At 46.9% G+C, this 20,649-nt stretch overlaps 2 protein-coding genes across 2 annotated transcripts; both read left to right on the top strand.

Moving 5' to 3' along the window:
- The first annotated feature begins 1,056 nt into the window (after positions 1 to 1,056).
- LOC135374803 (membrane metallo-endopeptidase-like 1) lies at positions 1,057 to 7,122 on the top strand. Its single transcript, XM_064607732.1, has 2 exons — positions 1,057 to 1,157; positions 4,838 to 7,122. Exons 1-2 carry the CDS (start codon positions 1,116 to 1,118, stop codon positions 7,043 to 7,045), a joined length of 2,250 nt encoding a protein of 749 aa, XP_064463802.1. The 5' UTR covers positions 1,057 to 1,115; the 3' UTR covers positions 7,046 to 7,122.
- Positions 7,123 to 14,208: 7,086 nt separating this feature from the next.
- Positions 14,209 to 19,827, top strand: LOC135374774 (neprilysin-1-like). The gene is made up of 2 exons (XM_064607699.1): positions 14,209 to 14,355; positions 17,562 to 19,827. The coding sequence occupies exons 1-2, from the start codon at positions 14,305 to 14,307 to the stop codon at positions 19,761 to 19,763; spliced, it is 2,253 nt and encodes a 750-aa protein (XP_064463769.1). The 5' UTR covers positions 14,209 to 14,304; the 3' UTR covers positions 19,764 to 19,827.
- The last annotated feature ends 822 nt before the right edge of the window (positions 19,828 to 20,649 follow it).

A 20,649-nucleotide genomic window follows, 5' to 3' on the forward strand; every position in this document is an offset into this window, starting at 1 on the left:
TAGTGATGGTAGACCTGTCAGGACGCGGATTCGAAAAGCAATGTTGCCTTTCTCATAGGAAGTCGCTAGTATAGCAACGTTTGAGTGCCATTTGTTCGCATCGCTTGTTCGCTGCGTTTGTTTCAGCGCTCCGTTACGTGTGGATGGTGTTCTCAGTTGCCGTACTCTGACACGATCTGGACACTAACGCGACTCCACAAAACCAGGAAGCAAAACAATCCCATAGTGATAGTGATACGTTTATTGTGTCTCATTTGAGAGTACAAAAAAACTACAAGATCACGAGGTCAGGCTTGTTAATAGCTTTCGTGATGTCATTGGCCATCATATACGAGCGCAAGAAATGAGCGGTTTGCTGAGCGGCGCAGTGCAGCTGTGTCAAGAACTTTGGCTCACCTCACTCACCCCCTAAGAAGAAGAAGAAGAAGAGGTCGACAGGTTCAGTCGTGTCTGCGTGAGCGCGCCACCAAAGCTGGCGCAGTGTTGCGCGTCGCACTCTAGACGCGCCCTTTCCTTCCCTCTCCGCTCACCGCGCATGCGCGGCGTGCCAGGACTACAGACAGACCCTTGCGCGATTTTTGCGTATCAGGACTATAATGCTAGTGCATTAAAAAACAAAAGAAAAGTTGTTTTCTTGCGCTGTGTGAGAGAACAGTGCCTTATAGTTGCACTCAAAATAGGTGATATCACCAGACTGCGGACAGACTCCGTGGCACGTCTATATAACGGTTCATATTTCATATTTTATTCAAAATTCATGCCAAATTAACATTTGCAGAACATTGTGTGGTCCCATAGCCGAGGCTAGTGGTGGGGTTCGATGTTACCTTTTGCGTGGAGGGTTGCTACTGGGCAGGACTATTGTGTCTGAGTCGGACCAGTATTATCTGTAATTTTTGTCGCAGAAAAACGCGAAATTTCTCATATTTTAGCACAGAAGCAAGATATTTTATAGCTGCAGAAAGCTAGGACCGCTTTTAGTGGCCAATATTTGCCTAGGCCCGTGAAGAAGAGGACACCAAGGACGACCCTCGTGTCACGTGAAATGAGCTCCTGTTCCGTGTCCATCTTGAGGGAAAGAAGCAGCTTGTCCCGCCATCACCTGCGCCGACGTTATGAGCCACCGGTCAAACATGGCAAACCCCGATGTGATGTCGGTGAGTTCCTGGGCCTCAGATTGTGTGTAGAGCTTCGTGAACGTCATGCAGTGAGAGTTATAATGCGAACGCCGTGGCATAAAGGGAGATTCCCGTGAAGAGATTTTAAAAAAAAAGGGCTCGCATGGAGGCCTAGGGTGTAGTTCCGTAAACAGGCTTATAGATTTTAAGAATTAGCCAGCGCGTTTGAAAGTTAAATAACACTTTGAAGTGAACGAGGGTGATATAGCGGATAGGAAAATTCAAGGATTATGAACAAGTGCAGGAAGAAAATTGTTTATGCGCGTTTGTAAAATACCATTTGAAGACGGTCATCTACAGGCCGTGTGCGGAAAAACATGACCCGCCTTTAGGCACATACCTTGTTGTCTACCTAACTATAACGAACTGCCGGTGGCGCACGATGGTGCATTTATGCGTGCGAAATCTGCAGAAACAGCGTGGAAGCCATACTCAGCTTAGAAAGTAGACAGAGCAACGAAAACTTTGGCCTCCGTGCATCAGAATAGGGCAACATGGCGGACGCAAGGCAGTTGTGTTCAAGTACCGCTAGGGGAGCTATCGGTGCAGAAATCGAAACGATGTCCCACATGGGATGCTCCTCGGTAGTACCCCTAGCGGTGCCTGCACATAACTCTCCTGAGACCGCCATGCACTACCATGCACTGTCATGACTGCCCTATTCTAATGCATGGAAGTCGATGTTTTCGCGCTCTGTTTATTTTTTTACGCTGAGTATGGCTTCCAGAATTTTTTGTAGCTTTCGCACGCATAAATACGCCATCGTACGCCACCGGAAGTTCCTCGGGTAAGTAGACAACGAGTTACATTAGAAAATTCGGGTCACGTTTTTCTGCACACACCCTGTACAGCGACGGCCTTGCTAAGCCTAACAGAGGTGGAGGCCGTCATTTTAGTAAGGCGGAGAAGTGGTGACTGAAGCCACATGGGGAGCAAAACAGGTGAAGCAGTGGTGACAGAAAAGGTGTTTGAGATTTGCAAACCTGGATCCAAAAGGATTTTCAAAACGTTTCATTTCACAAGATACAGGTTATGATGTCTTGACAGTGGAGGAAGTGTTAAGATGAAAAGAAAAATGGGGAATGTGCGCTATTGCAGACTGTTCATGTAGAGCATCCGTGACTGCAGTGTAAGGTTTGGTCCATGATTTTACATATTTCGCTTGTTGGACACTGTTCACGGAGACTGTGAAACCGTCACCGAGGTTATGTCAGGCCAGGTTTTTACGTATGTCACCCGTTGGAGGCTTTGTTCGCGTAGACTGTGCAACCGTCACCAAGGTTAGGTTAGCCCAGGGGCCAGGTGTTTGCGTATTTCATCCATTGGAGGCTGTGTTCGCGTAGACTGTACAACCGTCATCAAGGTTAGGTCAGGCCAGGCTTTTACTTATTTCGCCTGTTGGAGGCTGTGTTCACCTAGACTGTGCAACTGTCACCAAGGTCAGGTCAGGTCAGGTTTTGTGTTTAACGCGTTGTAGATTTATGTTGGATCAGCGATGTGCACCTGGAGAGCTTGTCAGTGAGTAAAACACCGAAAAAGGAAAATAAGAGTTATTGTGGTTGATATATGCATAATGCGAGAAATATGTAATACTGAGCACTCATCACAGCCTGCTGGAAGATGGCATTTGTCACGAATGGCCTATCAGAAAACGAATTTGGTGTGCTCTTGAGGTGATGATTTTAGTCCAAACCTGTATATATTACGCTAATGTCGTATACATTTTGTCAAATATATATATATTTTTTTGCATGCGCCACGGCAACAGTAGCTGATTCAATATGGCGCTCCCCTCGCACGTATGTCCCAGTTTCGGAGGTTTCCTTCTAGCATACTCCTTGAGATTTCTATGCAGAGTACGAAGCGACGAAGCGTTTTCTGCGTCCGCTGTGATCGGATTTCGCGCCTTTTGCTTCCGGTCATTTAGCAAGAAGGGGGCGCTGTCTTGCTTCCGGTATGAATTAACTTCCGTTCTTTCGCCCGCCGATCGTCTGTGCAGTCTGTGTGCTTTTCCAATATGGCGGACGTTTTGTTGTTTTCACATTTTTTATTGCTTTTTCTTTAAGAGAAAGCCATAAGCCCGTTTACGGAACTACGTCCGATGGCTATTATCTGAAATATACCCTACTTTTACCATTTCATTCAACACGGACGTAGTTCACGCGCGAAACAAACAAACAAACAAAAAGCGTCGACCGGTCGTCCGACTCCCCCCTGCTGTAAGCGGACTGGCGTCATTTGCATCCTTTGCTCACACCGAGGTTGCATCAGGCTAGCACGCGAGTGGCCAAGGTCACCTGCTTTTGACGTCATAGCCAGTTTCTCGGTCGTGCCGGCAGCGTTGGCGTCGAAGCAGTCGCGTTTTCTTGGTCCTGGTTTTTAGTTAATATATCCGTAATTCCACGGAATGTTGAGCTCATAGACCACATGATGAATGGACTAGCGGCTAGCGATGCATTACATATGTTTCCAGAGGCTTTTGGGACCTCTTCATGGTCCCTTTAAGAGAGTGGACCTTCTGTGCAAATCAGTAGCGAATCCATCAGATTAATATGTGTCAGCTGCGCGTTAAAAGCATGGGACGGCAGCAATTGTGACATGTCGTTTGTATTAAGCATTTCATTCCCGGATGACCGAAATTTCCAACGGGCTACTTTTTCTAAACTTTTGTACAAAAAAGTGTGTCGGGCATGCTCCTCCACTTGCGCGTACGCTTGGAAACGGTTTGGGGAGTTCTCGTAGAATGGGAAATTACTTCCTATACGTAACTCTGCCTTGTCCGTCGCATGACCGCGCCGTTTGAACCACTCTAGTCCCGCGTTGCTCGCAACCTTCAACCAACCTCCCGTTGCCGTGACGTCGTTCCAATAAACGCTCTACTGGCGGCGAACGTCGCAGTGAGAACCGTGTCCGAATTTCCTCAAATTCACAATAATTGACTGTGATATTCAGGATCTATCCCATCGGGGAAAATCATCGAACATCATGGTTCTCGGGGCGCTTGAGTGGAACGCGCGAGGACTTTTTGAGCGCAATCCGTCTGAGCAATCCGCAATCGCTGTCAGTCCGACGATGGGAGCTTGGAAACCCAGCCCACAGAATGATAGTAGAAAAAGTGACAGTTCCTGAAATTGGGAGAGGGAAAGTTTGGTCGCAGCCGAAGCCGGACGCGATAAGCTATGTCTGTCTCTTCCTACCATGCCGGTGTGGGCTTTGCGCGCGCTATCCTCTGCGAGCTCCGTACAGCATGATTTTCGGCTATTTTTTTCCGATACGATAGCTCCCCAATATTCCTGTCAACTGTCATTAATTTGAGTAAATTCAGCACGCTCTTCACAGTGGTGGGGTAAAAAAGTGACCTTTACTCGGGAAATTTCAGAGTACAGTTCGTAAAAATTGACATAATTAAACTTAGGTTGTATGACATGCAAATCAGGAGGTAGCAAAAACCTAGCAAGAACAAATGCCATTGACCGCATGAATCTATGTGCCGTAGTTTTTTTTATTATTATTATTAAAATTCAGGGACACGTTTTCTGGGGCGCCCCGTATATTGGGCAATCGTCATACATCGTGCGCATTGTGAACAAGAAAGATGTGCATAGTTTATTTAGACATAACTTGAAAAACGAGGAAATGTGTTTTTTCTGTTCTTCCAGGAGCTTGAACGCGAACAGGAGCCAGTGGCAGACGAAAGAAAACAGACAATCTCTATCGAACACGGGCTACTCGCGCTAGTACTCTACGCTCTAGGAGCTCTGGCATTTGGAGCTGGTGTCGCCATCATAGCGTTCCATCAAAGAGGTCAACCGCCTGTGGGTGGTAGTTATACAGAGGACGACGAATTCAGGATTTCTACAGCACGAAAGACAAGTCAGGCTCTTGCAACCCCATCCTCAGAAGACGACGAGGAGGACCATGAAAGGCAAACACTATGTGGCACCGACGACTGCAACTACATGCGCTGGCTGGTCAGTATGTCTGTCGACACGACAAAGAATCCATGCGATAATTTTTTTACCTATGTCTGCGCCGGTGCTATGAAGCATTTTAAGGGGACATCAAACATGCTATTTTACGTGACCCACCAGAATAGGCGAGCGATTGAGATGTGGTTGAAAAATGCCTCTCCTCCGGCTCAAAGACAAAGCGCCTCTCAGAAAGCAGTCAAGTTGTATCAATCGTGTCTCGAAGATCCACAGTCAAGCAAGCCAGGAATACATGAAATTCTAAGGAAGTTAGGCTTGTCATTGACACAAGAATTGAACTTTGAACCGCTTGATATGCAAGTGAGGTTTCTGGTTGAAGGATATTCGGTGATATACATCATGACTTTAGCACCATCACGGAGCCGGAACGACATCTATCTCGACGTTCGTGTATCTCCTCATTTCGACTCGTTTCGCTCGGTTAAGCCTCGCAGTGCAACGGAACGCAGAAAAATTTATCAAAACGTGTTACACTGGGTATTCGAAGGTTTAAATCTCGACGACGAGGTTGTAGATCGTGTTCTACAAGCGGAAGACGAAGTGTACGCCGTCTCCAGCAACCGGACGTACAGTGACAAGAGTTACAGATTTGGAATGTCTAACATCGATTACTTTGCCGGCAAAGACCAGGGACTATGCGAGAGGTGGAGAAAGAGCCTACAAAAATGGTCAAAGTCGCTTTTCCCCGGAAGATATCGAATTGAAATGACATTATACGATATACATCTCCTCTATAATTTATTTGGCAGCAAAGCATTGATCAGCACCGAAGACATTCGAACATTTTTTGCATGGAGAACAACGTGGTACCTTTACAATGTATCTGGAGTGAACACGGCAAATCAGAAGGCCAGTTGGAGAGCCGAGATATGCCTAAGATACGTCTTATATTTATTCAGGATTGTAGCGCCGATGAAGACGTTGTTAGAGAAGGTAAACCAGTCAACAGTAGATATTGTAGAGCGGATGACGAATGATATCCTGCTTGGGATCGAAACGTCTTTCAGGACATCGAGTTGGCTCGACAATTCTACGCGGAAGGGGGCCTTAAAAAAGCTATCGCAGTTACACAAACGTATAGGTTACCCTTTTGGTGTTTCATCAGAAAAAGCGGCTGACGCATATTTGAGCAATGTCCCAGACATGACCGACAGTTACGTTTCGAACGTCATGAAGATGGTAGAGCATCTAACGTCAAGTGCTATTGACCTGTTGAGGAACAAAGATGGCCTCAATGCGTCCGTCGTAGCTCGCTTCACAGCCTCGATACCGATCTATTCTGCAAACGCGGCGTACAACGCGTTATACAACGTGATTTATATTCCTCCAGGCTTAATGGTCCGTCCAATTTTCACTTATGGAGGAGCACCTGAATTGAACTACGGTGCGCTGGGCGGGATACTGACACACGAAATTATGCACGGCTTCGACACTACCGGAAAAAAATACGACGGTACGGGAAACAGAACAGACTGGTTTTCTGAAGCGAGTAACCGAGCGTACGCTAACCTCATTCAGTGTCACAACGTCAGCATCGAGAACGCTCCAAAGGCAAGACACTACGCGGATTACCCGGGCGAGTACCTAGCGGATACGATGGGCAGAGGGTCATTGCTGAAGGTGCACAGGAAAGCTTTGGAAACATCGCCTGTTCGTCTGGGACAACTGAATGGGTTGACGAGTGATCAGCTCTTCTACGTGGCTTGGTGCCTGATGTGGTGTGGAAAGCCTGTCCCGGGGAAGACTCATCCTCGCTCTGACGAGAGGTGCAATGTTCCTCTCATGAGTTCTGAACACTTTGGCGAAGTGTTTAACTGTCCTCCGGAATCGCCAATGAATCCCAAGAAAAAATGTCCCTTTTGGAGAACGCTTCTCTGAATGAAGGTCCAAAAACCGTGCACGTTGCTGAGCGTAAAATGACGAGTTCAATAAATGAAACACGTTCTGTCTCTGGATACTTTTTTGGGCTGATATTGCTTCTCTAATAAAGTACCTAAATACCGGCACTTGACTGAAAAGTTTCTGTAGATGGATTATGGAAGTTGTTGTTGTTGGATTTCGTGTGGCGTCTTGTGCTTTTTTTTCTTCTTTTTTCAGTGTACGGCAATGTATGGCATCGGCGATGTCGAGGGTGTCAGTTCGCGTCGAGAATGGGGGAGTGACAATAGAGAGCAAAACAGGCAACTATAATGCTAACGCCTTAATAAGGCGTACAACCTATCTCTTTGTTATGTGAGCGATTGTGATGGTGCGTCACCGCCCCCAACGCCACGACTTCCAACATGTGAAGGAATTTTCACATCGCGAATGGCAATCGACCATTCCTTTTGTCGCGGGGTGGTGTGGGGCTGTGAGCTTGAGTTCAACGTTCCTGTCTTGGGTCGTCCATGTTGCTAGGCGCTTTTGAAAATATCCTTCTCAAGCATAGCGATTATACTTGTCGCATCTTCTCCACTTCGACGGGTGTTGATTAGCCGGGTATGCTCGTCGACGGTATGTTTCTTTAATGCCAGATTTTTCTGACTCCTCCGGAGTTCTTTTCGGTTTCGGCAAAGTCGAGATGAATGACTTCGAAGGGAACTGAGGAGTGTAATGGCAACGTCATTTGTCGGCTCTCTGGTGGTACCTTTGGTGGTACCTGGTGGTTTTACTCTCTGACACACATCACACGACTCAACATCGTCTTTCACGTCTCCATTCGCGGCCATGTGAAATGTTGACAGAGTTGAGGGTATGTTCGCCACACGCCCTCGCGGCCACCTGATTCCCCTCACTCATTCACTCTACCCCATTGCTCTCTACGAGTTGACAAGGTGATGTTTCGACATTTTGGTGTGGTATTGATCGTGAACTATGATAGTTTGTTTGCAACCTTAAAGAGGTACTGAAACCATTTCCAAACTTTTGTTGATCCTCGGAAATATTGATCTATGTGTACTGAACATGTGCATCAAAACACAATGTCTCTGCGATCCCGCGTTACCAACCTGTGGCACTACGAAGGCCGCGCGCTGGGCGAGCTCTTCCATCGCCCTCAGCTCTTAACCTCCTCGACCGTTTTTGGAATGACGTTTCATGTTGGAGAAAGGAAGCGTATTGTTTTCCGTTTCTATGACGACGTAAGCGGTTGTAAAGAGGGAGACTGCTAGCGGGCAAAGGCTTCAGTACGGTGACCTTCGGGAACTTTGGGCAAGTGCGCACACCTAAAACGTCACTTCCTGCTCGTCTGTCAATGTGTCTTGGCGCTGTTCCGCGCCATAGTCGACGGTGGCTTGAAAGAATTGCCGTTTTGAAAGCCCAATAGTAAAAAAAGAAAAAGAAAAAAAACCGTTCGATTGAGGAATGTGGGACTTTGCGCGTTGGCTCCAGGGACTACAACGTGAGAAACGATGTCATAGATTTAGTGGGTTGCATGTGGTTTCACAACCCCTTTAAAGGTCCGCTCCGGGGAATATTCATTGTTAGAGATCACAGCAAAAGCGAGCAGGCACAAAGATTGGTGCCTATAGTAAATGTACCTCCAAAATAGTTTGGACAAATACCCTGGGTTTTACATTATGCATCATCTTCACCAGCTCGCTTGCTTCTTAGCCATTTTTTCATTGTCACGTCGTTCTTGTTGCATAATCTCGGATGAATGCTCGAAACTGGCCTGGGAGGCCGAGGAAAACTCACGAGTGGATTCACGTCGTGTGACTTGTTCATGTTCTTGATTTTCTGAACCGACTCGTCCTAGGTACTTTTTGTCGTTCAATCGATCTTCCTGCCCAGAAAGACTACGCGACACTAGGCTGGAAGCAAACGCTTTTTTGTTTGACGTTGATGTATAGACGTGCTTTACTTAATGATTGTAAGACAAGGTGCAGGTGCGCATGGTGTTACTCCGAGGATCCGGAGTAAGTGAAGACGTCATCAATGTAGACATGGACGATCTTGCCAAAACCCTTTGAACAGGTCTATGCACGAAGGTACAGTGCTCTCCTCTGGTGTCGTTGATGATATCGTCTATGTTGGGCGTAGAGAACGGAAAGATGTCTGTCTATCGATTGAGGAGCCGTCAGCCTCAGCGGCTTTGTTGATGGGGCAGGTAAACGGTGGCGTTGACGGGCGAATAATCCCGGCATCAAACACTGTTTGCAGTTCTCTCCTGAGCCAGTTCTTTTTGTCACGGGACAGGTTATACAGCTTACGACGAACAATTGTCGTGTCACGTAAGGAGAAAAGCGAAAGAAAAATTATTTCCCGGAACAGCACCGCAAGCGGTGCTGCCCCCACGACCTTGTTATACATCGGCCGTACCATTCAAAGACACGGCCCACCCAGGGGCGGACCGCGTTATCAAGGGTCCCTTCTCCAAATATGAAGGACCGGCTCCTTTTCGCCTCCCTCCACCGCGTAAGATCACTCGTATTGCCAACGGTAGGATGGGACAAAGATCAGTACGCGGAGTTGAAGGGAGACCTCAAAGGAACCTGAGGTACTGAGGTCACACAAGGGAAACTAGACAAGGAAATTAACTGTGGATAGGTTTGCTGTATGTCCTTCAACCGTATTCAGGGTGTCTACCAAATTGCAGCCTTCAAATTCCCTGACTCGTCTTGGTTTCTCACTGACTATTTCAAGCAAATTCCCTGACAAAAACAAACGGGAACTTGGTGCCTGCTCCTACATTTTGATACAGATCCCCCATAAAACCGACCATTTATTAAGGATATTAGTGAGGCTACCCTACTTTTCTACCTGAGAGCTTGTCGTATTGTCGAACTGCTACTCGCGGCAATGTTGCTGCGGCATCGCCGCTCAGCCACAGGTCAGCACAGCACTTGTCTGCGATTTCCCCCGCTTCAGCTGCTTTTTGGCCAAACTCCCTGACTAATCCCCTGACTTTTCCAGTCACATCAAGATTCCCTGACAATTCCCTGTTTTCCAGGCTTTCCAGGTTGGCAGACACCTTGCATGTTCATATCTGCTCTGAGAGGCTGATGATGAGATGGAAAGGAGCATCGAAGAAGGTCGTCTGTGACATATACTGTTGTGTCGTCGCAATAAACGTTCAGCTTCAAGCGCTTCATATCTGACCGCGACGACAGGACGTCGTGGTCCACTTCACCGATGACTGTAGACCATTGGAGATCTTCACCGGAGACTGTTATGGTGACTCGCGTCCAGCAATTTTGAACTCCCGTCAAGTCCATTGACGCGTATTGTCCGTCCACTACCACCTGCGTCCATCCGCAGATAAGCTGTGAGTCGAGAAGTCGACCATTCCCGAAAGTGACCGAAGAACCGCTGTCCACTACGGCACGGGTTGGACGGTTGTACAGGGGTACGTCGATGTAAATTAATTTATTCGAGAGGAGTTACACATACAGTTTCACATTCTTTGTGCGGGTCGAAACTGACACTGTTTTTCTTTTTTGTTGTTGTCGTTGTACATCATCAGAAAAATCGCGCACTGTTGCTGATGTTCCTTGGTAGGTACTAGGTAGCAGTTTTGTTCTGTCTTAAACTCTGCATCCGTTGTCCATTGGGAGAAGTGAACAGCGTAGAGACGCGTCTGCGTGAGTATAGTTGATCCCCGTGAGTGGTTCCCCCGTCACCAATGCCTCGTAGGCCATGCAGGGGCTCTTCTGCTTGCTTTGGTCCCCCAATTTTTACCATCTGTTGTACACGCGTAGGGAGACCATGTACGAGGAGAGCGACAACAGATGATGGAGGAAGGTATGACTCAGCAAGTTGTAATTTTTCGAACTCGTAGCCGCCAAACCGTCCGCGAACATACTTATGGGACATTGTGCCATCCCACTTGCATTTCGCCAAACGACAGCAGAACGCTTTTCCTCCAGGATTCCCAAGGGGCATTTTGGTTTTCGAGGAGGCGAACGTCATACCAGTATATACTTCGGGGCACCGACAGGGAAAGTTCTTACGTTGTTAGCTTTGGCCTCGTCTGTTAGCCACGAATTGTGTTGGAACGCTTGCTCATAGGAAGAAATCCGTGACTCCAAGCACGATGTACCATCAAACGAATCGGGCTTCATAAAAGCGCGAGAGGGCTTCTCGCGAGCGGACATATGCTTCGAACGAGGTCAACCAGGGCCTCTTGTTGTGCAAGTTGTACTTGTTGTCGTTCCAAGAAACGAAGGACGGTCGGTTGCTATGTCTACGTTGCCCGGTGAGGTCACCCCGTTCGCTTGCTCAGCCTTCCGAGGTACGCGAACCAAGTGGTCAATGTCATCAAGCTTCATGTTAATCTTTACGGTTCCGGAGCTGGCAAAATATAGAACCCACGTCTATAAATTGAGCTTCGACGCCACGTAGCTAAGTAGGCTGTTCTCGTCTGGATGCGTTTCTCTTCCCCAACGGTGCAGCGTCGTAGTTTTATTGCCAACTGTAGGATGGGACAAGCGCAAGCTTGCCCACATCACGTTTCAAAAATAGCACTGCCCACGCCCTAAAAGTGAAGAGCAGGTATGCACTACTTTGTCACCCTCAACGGTGATCATTAGAACGCCTAAGTGAAGGGAGACGGCCGGTTCGAGCCTGTTTGCTCTCATCGGCTTAGGGATGTCGTCGTGATGTCATAGGCACAGCCCTAGGATGTCGTCGTAGTTTCGGACCATATAGGCCGTGGTGTCCGCACACATTTTCGCTTTCCGACTGCGCCAATGTAAGAACCTTTGCCAACTCAACCTGTGCTGAACGGCCGAGGTACAGCTATGGCCGAGGCTTTCGAAATAGGGACTCGCGGCTCGAGCCCACGTCTTTTCTCGATACCTTAGAATGCTGACGGAAGGAGGCCGTATTGTCGTGCTGGCCAAACAAGCGAAACAACAGGGGAGAGAAAGTGTTAACGCATGCCGCTCACAGAGGATGGCCTTTCGCACAGGAAGTCGCTGGTATAGCAACGTCTGAGTGCAGTTAGTACGCACCAAAATCTGCACGGCAGCAAAATTTCAGCGCTCCGTTACACGTGGATAGTGTCCCCAGTTCCAGTACTCTGACACGATCAGTACACCAACGCCACTCCGCAAAACCAAGAAGCAAAACAACCCCATAGCTTTCATGACATCATAGGTAAGGCACTCTCTTGATTAGCCGTCATATACGAGCGCTAGAAATGAGCGCTGAAAGAGTTGACGGGAGCTAATCTCTGACAAGCGCTGTGTTCTAGCGGTTTATAGTAGTTGGGGAGGGGGGGTGCAAAAATGAAAGAAAAAGAGCGTTATTTTCTACCGCTGTGTGAGAGGACAGTCCCTTAGTTGCACTGAAAAGAGGTGATGTGACCAGACTGGGGCCAGATTCTGTGGCACGTCTCTGTAACGCTTCGATGTTACTGTTCGCGTGGAGGGTTCCCAGTCAACACACATAGTTGACAGAATGTAAAATCCACGTTGAATATCGTTGAACAATGTGAAACGTGAATTGAGAACATCAATTTCACGCAGATTTTACGTAAAATTTCATCGTGCGAATTGTAATGCAGGAATTTAACGTTGATTCAACACTCATATACCAGCAGTTGAATGGAGCACGTTATGACAGCGTTGATACTTACGCTGGAATTTAACGTAACCGAAAACGTAGAACGAACAACGTTGTTTTTGCACAAGTTTAACTTCAGGATTTCACCTGCAAAGTGTACACGTAGAAATCACGTTGGTTTATCATACGTAAAGCAACTGCATTATCCAATCCAATCCCATCCAGGATCCAATTCAAGTCAGTTCCTTTCAAAGTGAGAATCGGGGAAGCCGCACCAGACGCCATTCTCCTCAGATTGTAATCGCCATTAACTGATGCTGGCGTTTCAAGTTTATTTCGCTTTTGCGGCTCCTTCTTCTTTGTTTCGTGGCTTGTTTTGGTTTCGAACCGGGTTGTGCTGGTGACTGTGATATTGGTAAGCACAGGTTTCACTGCTGGGATATACGAATCGGTTGTGACGGTTACAACGGGCTCTCTACTACCAGGAAGCTGGCTCAGAGATTATCGCCGCCGCAAGCAAGTCCAGTGTGTGCGGTTTATGAGTGATTCGTAGAAAGCGCAGGTATGTGCACGTCAGATTTGAGTTCATAATTGTGTTTACATTTGTCGAGTGTGCAAATAGGGTCACTATTACATGGTGGGCTCCCGAATTGTTTTTCAGCGTTGTTGGCCGTTTCAAATTCGTGTGATAATTATCGTCACTTGTATTTCAGGACAGAGAGCGATGCGTGAAAGAAAGGCAGATGTTGAGCAAATGGCGAGCCTGTACACAGATGTAACGTAATTTTTGTCTTGGCTGTTCGAATTGATCTTTTGCTTTGTTTGTGTTCACTTTTACGCAGGCGTAGTCGCAAAGAAAAAAGACAGCCTGGATGCCGAAACGACGTGGCTTCCCGCGAGGTTCTAGTGCATTTCAACAATTAGAACGGTCAGTTAACTGCCTTTATTGTTCACAAGAGAGAGTATTGAAAAATGTAGCAGTGCTAATCAAATGTAAGGAGAATAAAACCTTACGGCAAGCATATTCTTGTGTCATTATTTACGACTATTATCAGGACATTATGCCTATTTGTGAAATAAAAGCATCGAGAAATAACATGTATCAATAATAATTAAAAATGTAGTTACGAGTAATTTGCATTTTCATCGCATGTCAATTATATGTTGTCAGTTTGCTGTTGATTATTCCACTTTTTCAACATTGGTATACGTTGAATTCACGCGTAAACTACGTTTCAGTAACGTGGAATATGCGTTCTGGTCGCTGTTAATTTAACCCGTTTCTGGCTGTGACATTAGCCAGGTTGAATCAACGTTAATTGTTAACGTCGACCCTGCATTCACATGGTTGATTTTGAACGTGTTTTCAGCGTTGAATTTGCAATGTTGTGTTGACTGGGTTGCTACGGGGTAGGACTATTGAACCGGCGTGGGACCCGTATCATCTGCCATTTCTGTTGCTGAAAAACGCGTAATTTTTAATACTTTAGCACAGAAGTAAATATTTTATATCTTCAGGAAGCCAGGATCGCCTAGGCCAATGAAGAAGAGGACACCAAGGAGGACCCTCGTGTCACGTGAAATGATCACCTCTTCTGTGGCTATACCTTGAGATAGAAGAAGTTTGTTCCACCTTCACCTGCGCCGTCGTTATGAGCCACACGTCCAAAATGTCAGATATGTCTGACCCCGATGTGATGTCGGTGAGTTCGTGGGCCTTATAGATTATGTGAAGAGCTTCATGCACGTCATGCAATGAGAGTTAGATTGCGAACGCCGCGGCTCAAAGTGAGATTCTCATGAAGAGAATTCGGGCGTAGTTCCATAGACGGGCTTATGGCTTTTTCTAATTAGACGGAGTGTTCAGATGAGAAATAATGCACTGAAGTGAGAGAAGACCATATAGCGAATATAAAAAAACACGAATTACAAGAATTTGTGGTCTAGAAGTTATTTTATATGTATCTGAACAACCCCATCTGATGCACTTGTAGCGGTGGAGAAACAGAAGGGTGCTAAACCTAAAGGATTCGAAACTTGTCATCTTGCGAAAGGTAGGGGGCTAAATCACCTCACTTTAGTGAGGTTAGGTCAAGTTAGGTTCTACAGATAGGGGGGGTCTCCCCCCCCCCCCTCCTTCCAGGCACGCACTAGGCGGTGCGGGCGTCGAGACTGTGCCTCGGGTTAGGTCAGAAAGTCCTCATCCAAGATGTCGGATTGCCTCGAAGAAACGAGCGATAAAATTTAATTTTTTTTATGTTTGGTACGTTATACGACGTTGATTTTGTTTCATTTCATCCGTAATTTTCTCATCTTTCTAGTAAAATCATCCGTTATTTGATGTCTACTTCCGTTTGTTTAAAAAAGCCATAAGCCCGGCTACGGAACTACATCCCATATTTGCCACATGCCACATGCCATTTGCCACATTGAATTCAACGCGGGCGCAGTTCACGCGCAAAACAAACAATGAAAAAAGCATGCCTGGTCACTCAACTGCAAAAACTTCATACATTGTGCTCTGCTAGTTTTTTCATAAAAGAATCTCTCACGAATAAAAACAAACACGCTGTATATCCTCACGTACAGGTCACCCTTTCAAATTCTGTAGACGATACTGCCGTACACCTGCATGTCGTAATCGTTTCATCCCTAGAACCTTGGACTTGCTTGAAGAAGAATTAGTATATATTTAACGGCACGCGATGAAGCACTTCGAAGCTGCTTTTGTAAGCCTCTTTTTTTGTTGTACATTTTCTTTGGTGTATTCTCAAGTCTTTCATGCCCCACCCCTTTGCGCCCAAAGGCGCTTTCAGGAAAATAAATGAAATGAAATGAATGGACTGTCACTGACCTACACTGAGCCGTCTTGAGAGGCCTCTGAATGTGCTGGCTTGTGCACATCCAACCGTGCACATTCGAGCTAAAAAAATTATTGCCTCCCACTTCATTATCCAACCACGCCCCCCCCCCTCCCCCTACCCCCGCTCGCCCGTCCCGGGAAAGCAACCCGTTGCTAACGAATAGCGAGAAAGAGTTCCTTTTCGCGTTTGAGTAACAGGTAACCTCGCTAGTTCCTTTCTTTTCTTTTTTTTCGGGGTGACGAGCATTGGTGTTTAGTCACCTTTTTGTTTTCGTTACATGTGTACAAGACTGCTCTCTAGCCCCGCGTAGTAATTCAGCAATTTGAAATATCTAAGGTAAATGGTGCGGTGGGCACGAGCGATGGTTTCTGATAATTTGTGATCAAGAATGGCTGCACAATCGAGCGAGGCTCCGCCTTTAAAGCTCTAAGGGCCGCTAGCAACCTCCTCTAGCCTCAGATATACAGGGTGTTACCCTATATAAAAGTCTACCCGCGCCGGCACTCCATGCTTGCCAAATACACAAGGCAGGCGCAACATTGTACTGCCTGCATGTAAAGCTCCTAGGGACAATCAACCATGCTATATTTCCACGCGATTGAGCCCCGCGAAGCGAAGTTATTACGCGAAACGTGTGATTCCCGTAGTCCAAACAGCCAAGATGGCGGTTTGTCAGAGGGCAGTTAGGATGCTGCTCTCCAGACCTTGAAAAGGTTAATTTGCACATAACGCTTTCCAAACACGGAAGCGAAATTGAAACGACAAGCAGGTTATGAGGAACAGCAGTTCCACATGGCTAGCTGCGTGATGTTGTGCGACTCATCGCCGTCTGGGGAGCAGCGTTGGCAACATCCGAAGTGCTTTTCGCAACACCGCCATCTTGGTTGTTTTGACGACGGGAATCGCACATTGCGCGTGCATTGAGTACCGTATTTTCACGCGTATTAGCCGCGGCTTATGCGCGATTTTTTTTTTCGCGGACGCTCTGCTGCTTATCCGCGGGTGCGGCTTATCTGGTGCCTATTTTTCCCTGGTACTTTCCCCATACCCCGGATTAAACGAAAGGGCCGACAGTGCCTCATGTTTTTCGGAACAGGATCGCCCTGCCTGTGCACGAACAATACCGAACAGGGGCGGGTCCACATTCGAGTGGACTGACCTTCCGAATACATTCCCCCACGCAGCTTTAACAAAAGGGGTGACAGTAATTCATGTTTCCTGGAACACCACTAACCCGTCAATCCACGAAAAACACCCAACAAGGGCACAATCCGATCTTAGTAGAACACTAGAAGTGACCTCCTTTGTTATACATCATGCCGACACCGGAATGTGGACAGGGTTTACGGCCTTCCCTACCGTCTCCTCTGTCGGCAGACCCACAAGAAGGGTTCAATACACCTGACATCGGGATAAAACGTGGTCAGCTAAGCGTCAGTTCTCGTTTGACGAGAGCAGCAGCATTCGTGGACACGGGCACGGCAGTTAGAGGTGAGGCATGGCTCCAACCCGGAGGCACAGATACGACAGCGACTTCAAACTAAAAGTCGTCGACTTCGCGGACCAGTACGGGAACGGAGCAGCTGGCAGGGAGTACGGCGTCGACGAGTGTTGAGCATCCCTATTGATTTTGTATGTGCATCACTGGTTTAGCGCACGAAGCAGTCGCGTCGTATTACCCGCGGGTTTCTGCGAGTGCGGCTTATCGACAAAAACATTTTCAAAAAGTATCTAAAAACGAGTCCTGCGGCTTATCTACGGTGCGGCTAATACGCGTGAAAATACGGTATTTGCAAAGCACGGCATGCAGGCGCTGGTAGACTTTTATTGGGTAACACCCTGTAGTTCACCATGCTTCAGATGGCAGTTTCCGCTAAAGGTCATATCAGCTGTCGCTTTGCACAGACACCAAATGTCCTTTAGTAAGCGCCAGTTTCGTAGCTGACATTTCACCTGTCGTCTGACATCTACATCTACATAAAATCTACATAATTTGCTTAGACATAACTTGAAAAACGAGGAAATGTGTTTTTGTGTCCTTCTAGGAGCTTGAACGTGAAAAGGAGCCAGTGGCAGAGAAGAGGAGCAGTGGCAGTGGCGAAAAAAAAGAGACAAGCGCTATCGAACAAGAGCTATTCATAATAGCACTCTACGCTATAGGAGCTCTGGCATTTGCAGCTGGTATCGCCATCATAGTGTTCCATCGAAAAGGTAAACCACCTGTCGATGGCAATTACACAGAGGACAACGAACCGGGGACTCGTACAGCTCCATCCCCAGAAGACGACGAAGAGGTCTATGAAATAAAAACACTATGTGGCACCGACGACTGCAACTACATGCGCTGGCTGATCAGTATGTCTGTCGACACGGCAAAGAATCCGTGCGATAATTTTTTTACCTATGTCTGCTCCGGTGCTATGGAGCATTTCAAAGGGGTATCAAACATGCTATATTTCGTGACCCTCCAGAATATGCAAGCAATTGAGATGTGGTTCAGAAACGCCTCCCCTCCGGCTCAAAGACAAAGCGCCTTCCAGAAAGCCGTCAAGTTGTATCAATCGTGTCTAGAAGATCCGCAGTCAAGCAAGACAGGAATACAAGAAATTCTAAGAAATTTAGGCTTGTCATTGACACAAGAGTTGAACTTTGAACCGCTTGATATGCAAGTGAGGTTTCTGTTTGAAGGACATTCGGCGATATACATCATGACTCCAGCACCGTCTCGCAGCCAGAACGACATCTTCCTCGACGTTCGTGTATCTACTATTTTTGATTCGTTTCGCTCGGTTAAGCCTGGCAGTGCAACGGAACGCAGAATAATTTATCAAAAGGTGTTACACTGGGTATTCGAAGGTTTAAATCTCGACGACAAGGTTATGGATGACGTTCTACAAGCGGAAGACAAAGTGTACGTCGTCTCCAGCAACCAGGCGTACGGAGACAAACGTTACAGATTTGGAATGTCTAACATCGATTATTTTGCCGGCAAAGACCGGGGACTATCCGAACGGTGGAAAAAGAGCCTACAAAAATGGTCAAAGTCGCTCTTCCCCGGAAGATATCAAATTCAGATGACTTTAAACGATATACACCTACTCTATAATTTATTTGGCAGCAAAGCATTGATAAGCACCGAAGACATCCGGACATTTTTTGCATGGAGAACAACGTGGTACCTCTACAATATATCTGGAGTAACCATGGCAAATGAGAAGGCCAGTGAGATAGCCGACAAATGCCTAACTGACGTCTTATATTTATTCAAGATTGTAGCGCCGATGAAGACGTTGTTAGAGAAGGTAAACCAGTCAACGGTAGATGCTGTAGAACGGATGACGAATGATATTCTGCTTGGGATCGAAAGGTCATTCAGAACATCGAACTGGCTCGACGGTCCTACACGAAAGGGGGCCTTAAAAAAGATATCTCAGTTACACAAGAGTATCGGTTACCCTCTTGGTATTTCATCAGAAAAAGCGGCTGACGCATATTTGAGCAATGTCCCAGACATGACCGACAGTTACGTTTGGAACGTCGTGAAGGTGATGGAGCATCAAACGTCCACTGCTATTGATTTGTTGAGGAGTAAAGACGCCCTCAGCTCGTCCATCGTGGCTCACTTCATAGACTTCATACCGGTGTATTCGGCAAACGCGGCGTACAATGCGCTAAGCAACGTGATTTATATTCCTCCAGGCTTAATGGTCCGGCCAATTTTCACTTATGGCGGAGCACCTGAATTGAACTACGGTGCGCTGGGCGGGATACTGACACACGAAATTATGCACGGCTTCGACGGTACCGGAAAAAATTACGACGGTACAGGAAAAAGAACAGGCTGGTTTTCCGAAGCGAGTAACCGAGCGTACGCTAACCTCATTGAGTGTCACAACGTCAACATCGAGAACGCCCCAAAGGCAAGACACTACGAGGATTACCCGGCCGAGTACTTAGCGGATACGATGGGCAGAGGGTCAATACTGAAGGTGTACAGGAAAGCTTTTAAAAAATCGCCCGTGAGCCTGGGGCATCTGAAGGGGTTGACGAGTGATCAGCTCTTCTACGTGGCTTGGTGCCTGATGTGGTGTGGAGAGCCTCTTCCAGAGAAGACTCATCCTCGCTCTGACGAGAGGTGCAATGTTCCTCTCATGAGTTCCGAGCACTTTGGCGAAGTGTTTAACTGTCCTCCGGAATCGCCAATGAATCCGAAGAAAAAATGTCCCTTTTGGAGAACGCTTCTCTGAATGAAGGTTCAGAAACCATGCACGTTGCTGAGCGTAAAATGAAAAGTTCAATGAAGGAAACTGGTTGTTTGTGTTTCGGTACGTTTGGAAGTTCCGTGATATTGCTCTTCTCATAAAGTACTTAAATGGCGTTTTCCGCATGCTTTACTGGCTTTTGTAGTGCTGAAATGAAAAGGTACCATTTTCTGCGGACGGATTCTGCTTTCTGTGTGGATAATTTAGCTTTCAAATTATTCTTAGTTTCATTATGTTCTTGGAAGTATACTGAAGTCTGAAGTAGCGCTTCTGTAGTATTGAAGTGGCTTCCATAAGCACCTCGGTCGGTTTAGCTTTAACGCGAGCTGATGCTTCGAAACTCGAGAAAAAGGTAGGAAAAATTTTGCAAAGTACATGTTACGTTGAGTTACGTGGCAATATGCCACGCGCTATTTTGTGCACGAGAGGAGTAAGGGATATTGTAGGTAAACAGGTCTCGTTTGCCCGTGTAGCATACTAGGTGTCCTAGAAAACGTGTCATTGAACAACAATAAAAAAATGCAAACTAGGACCGTGATATGACGTGACTGAACTCAATGAGTGAGTTCAACTCTCTTGTCCGTTACTAGTGATAGTAGCCTGTGTATGGTGAGTGATTTGCCCATTAGTGATGGTAGACCTGTCAGGGCGCGGACTCCAAAAGCAGTGTTGCCTTTCTCATAGGGAGTCGCTAGTATAGCAACGTTTGAGTGCAATTTGTTCGCATCAAAAACTGCACGGCAGCTCCGTTTCAGCGCTCCGTTACATGTGTATGGTGTTCTCAGGTGCCGTACTCTGACACGATCAGTCACTAACGCAACTCCACAAAACCAGGAAGCAAAACAATCCCATAGTGATAGTGATACCGATA

Source organism: Ornithodoros turicata, unplaced genomic scaffold (genome assembly GCF_037126465.1).
Source record: "Ornithodoros turicata isolate Travis unplaced genomic scaffold, ASM3712646v1 ctg00000746.1, whole genome shotgun sequence".
In the NCBI taxonomy this organism is placed as follows: domain Eukaryota; kingdom Metazoa; phylum Arthropoda; class Arachnida; order Ixodida; family Argasidae; genus Ornithodoros; species Ornithodoros turicata.

What these genes read in the sequence shown, in the direction of transcription:
- LOC135374803 (XM_064607732.1), top strand. Translation starts at nt 1,116, where the DNA reads ATGAGCCACCGGTCAAACATGGCAAACCCCGATGTGATGTCG. An exon ending in CAAACCCCGATGTGATGTCG is followed by an intron (nt 1,158 to 4,837) that starts GTGAGTTCCTGG and finishes CTGTTCTTCCAG; the next exon opens with GAGCTTGAACGCGAACAGGA.
- LOC135374774 (XM_064607699.1), top strand. Translation starts at nt 14,305, where the DNA reads ATGAGCCACACGTCCAAAATGTCAGATATGTCTGACCCCGATGTGATG. An exon ending in CTGACCCCGATGTGATGTCG is followed by an intron (nt 14,356 to 17,561) that starts GTGAGTTCGTGG and finishes GTGTCCTTCTAG; the next exon opens with GAGCTTGAACGTGAAAAGGA.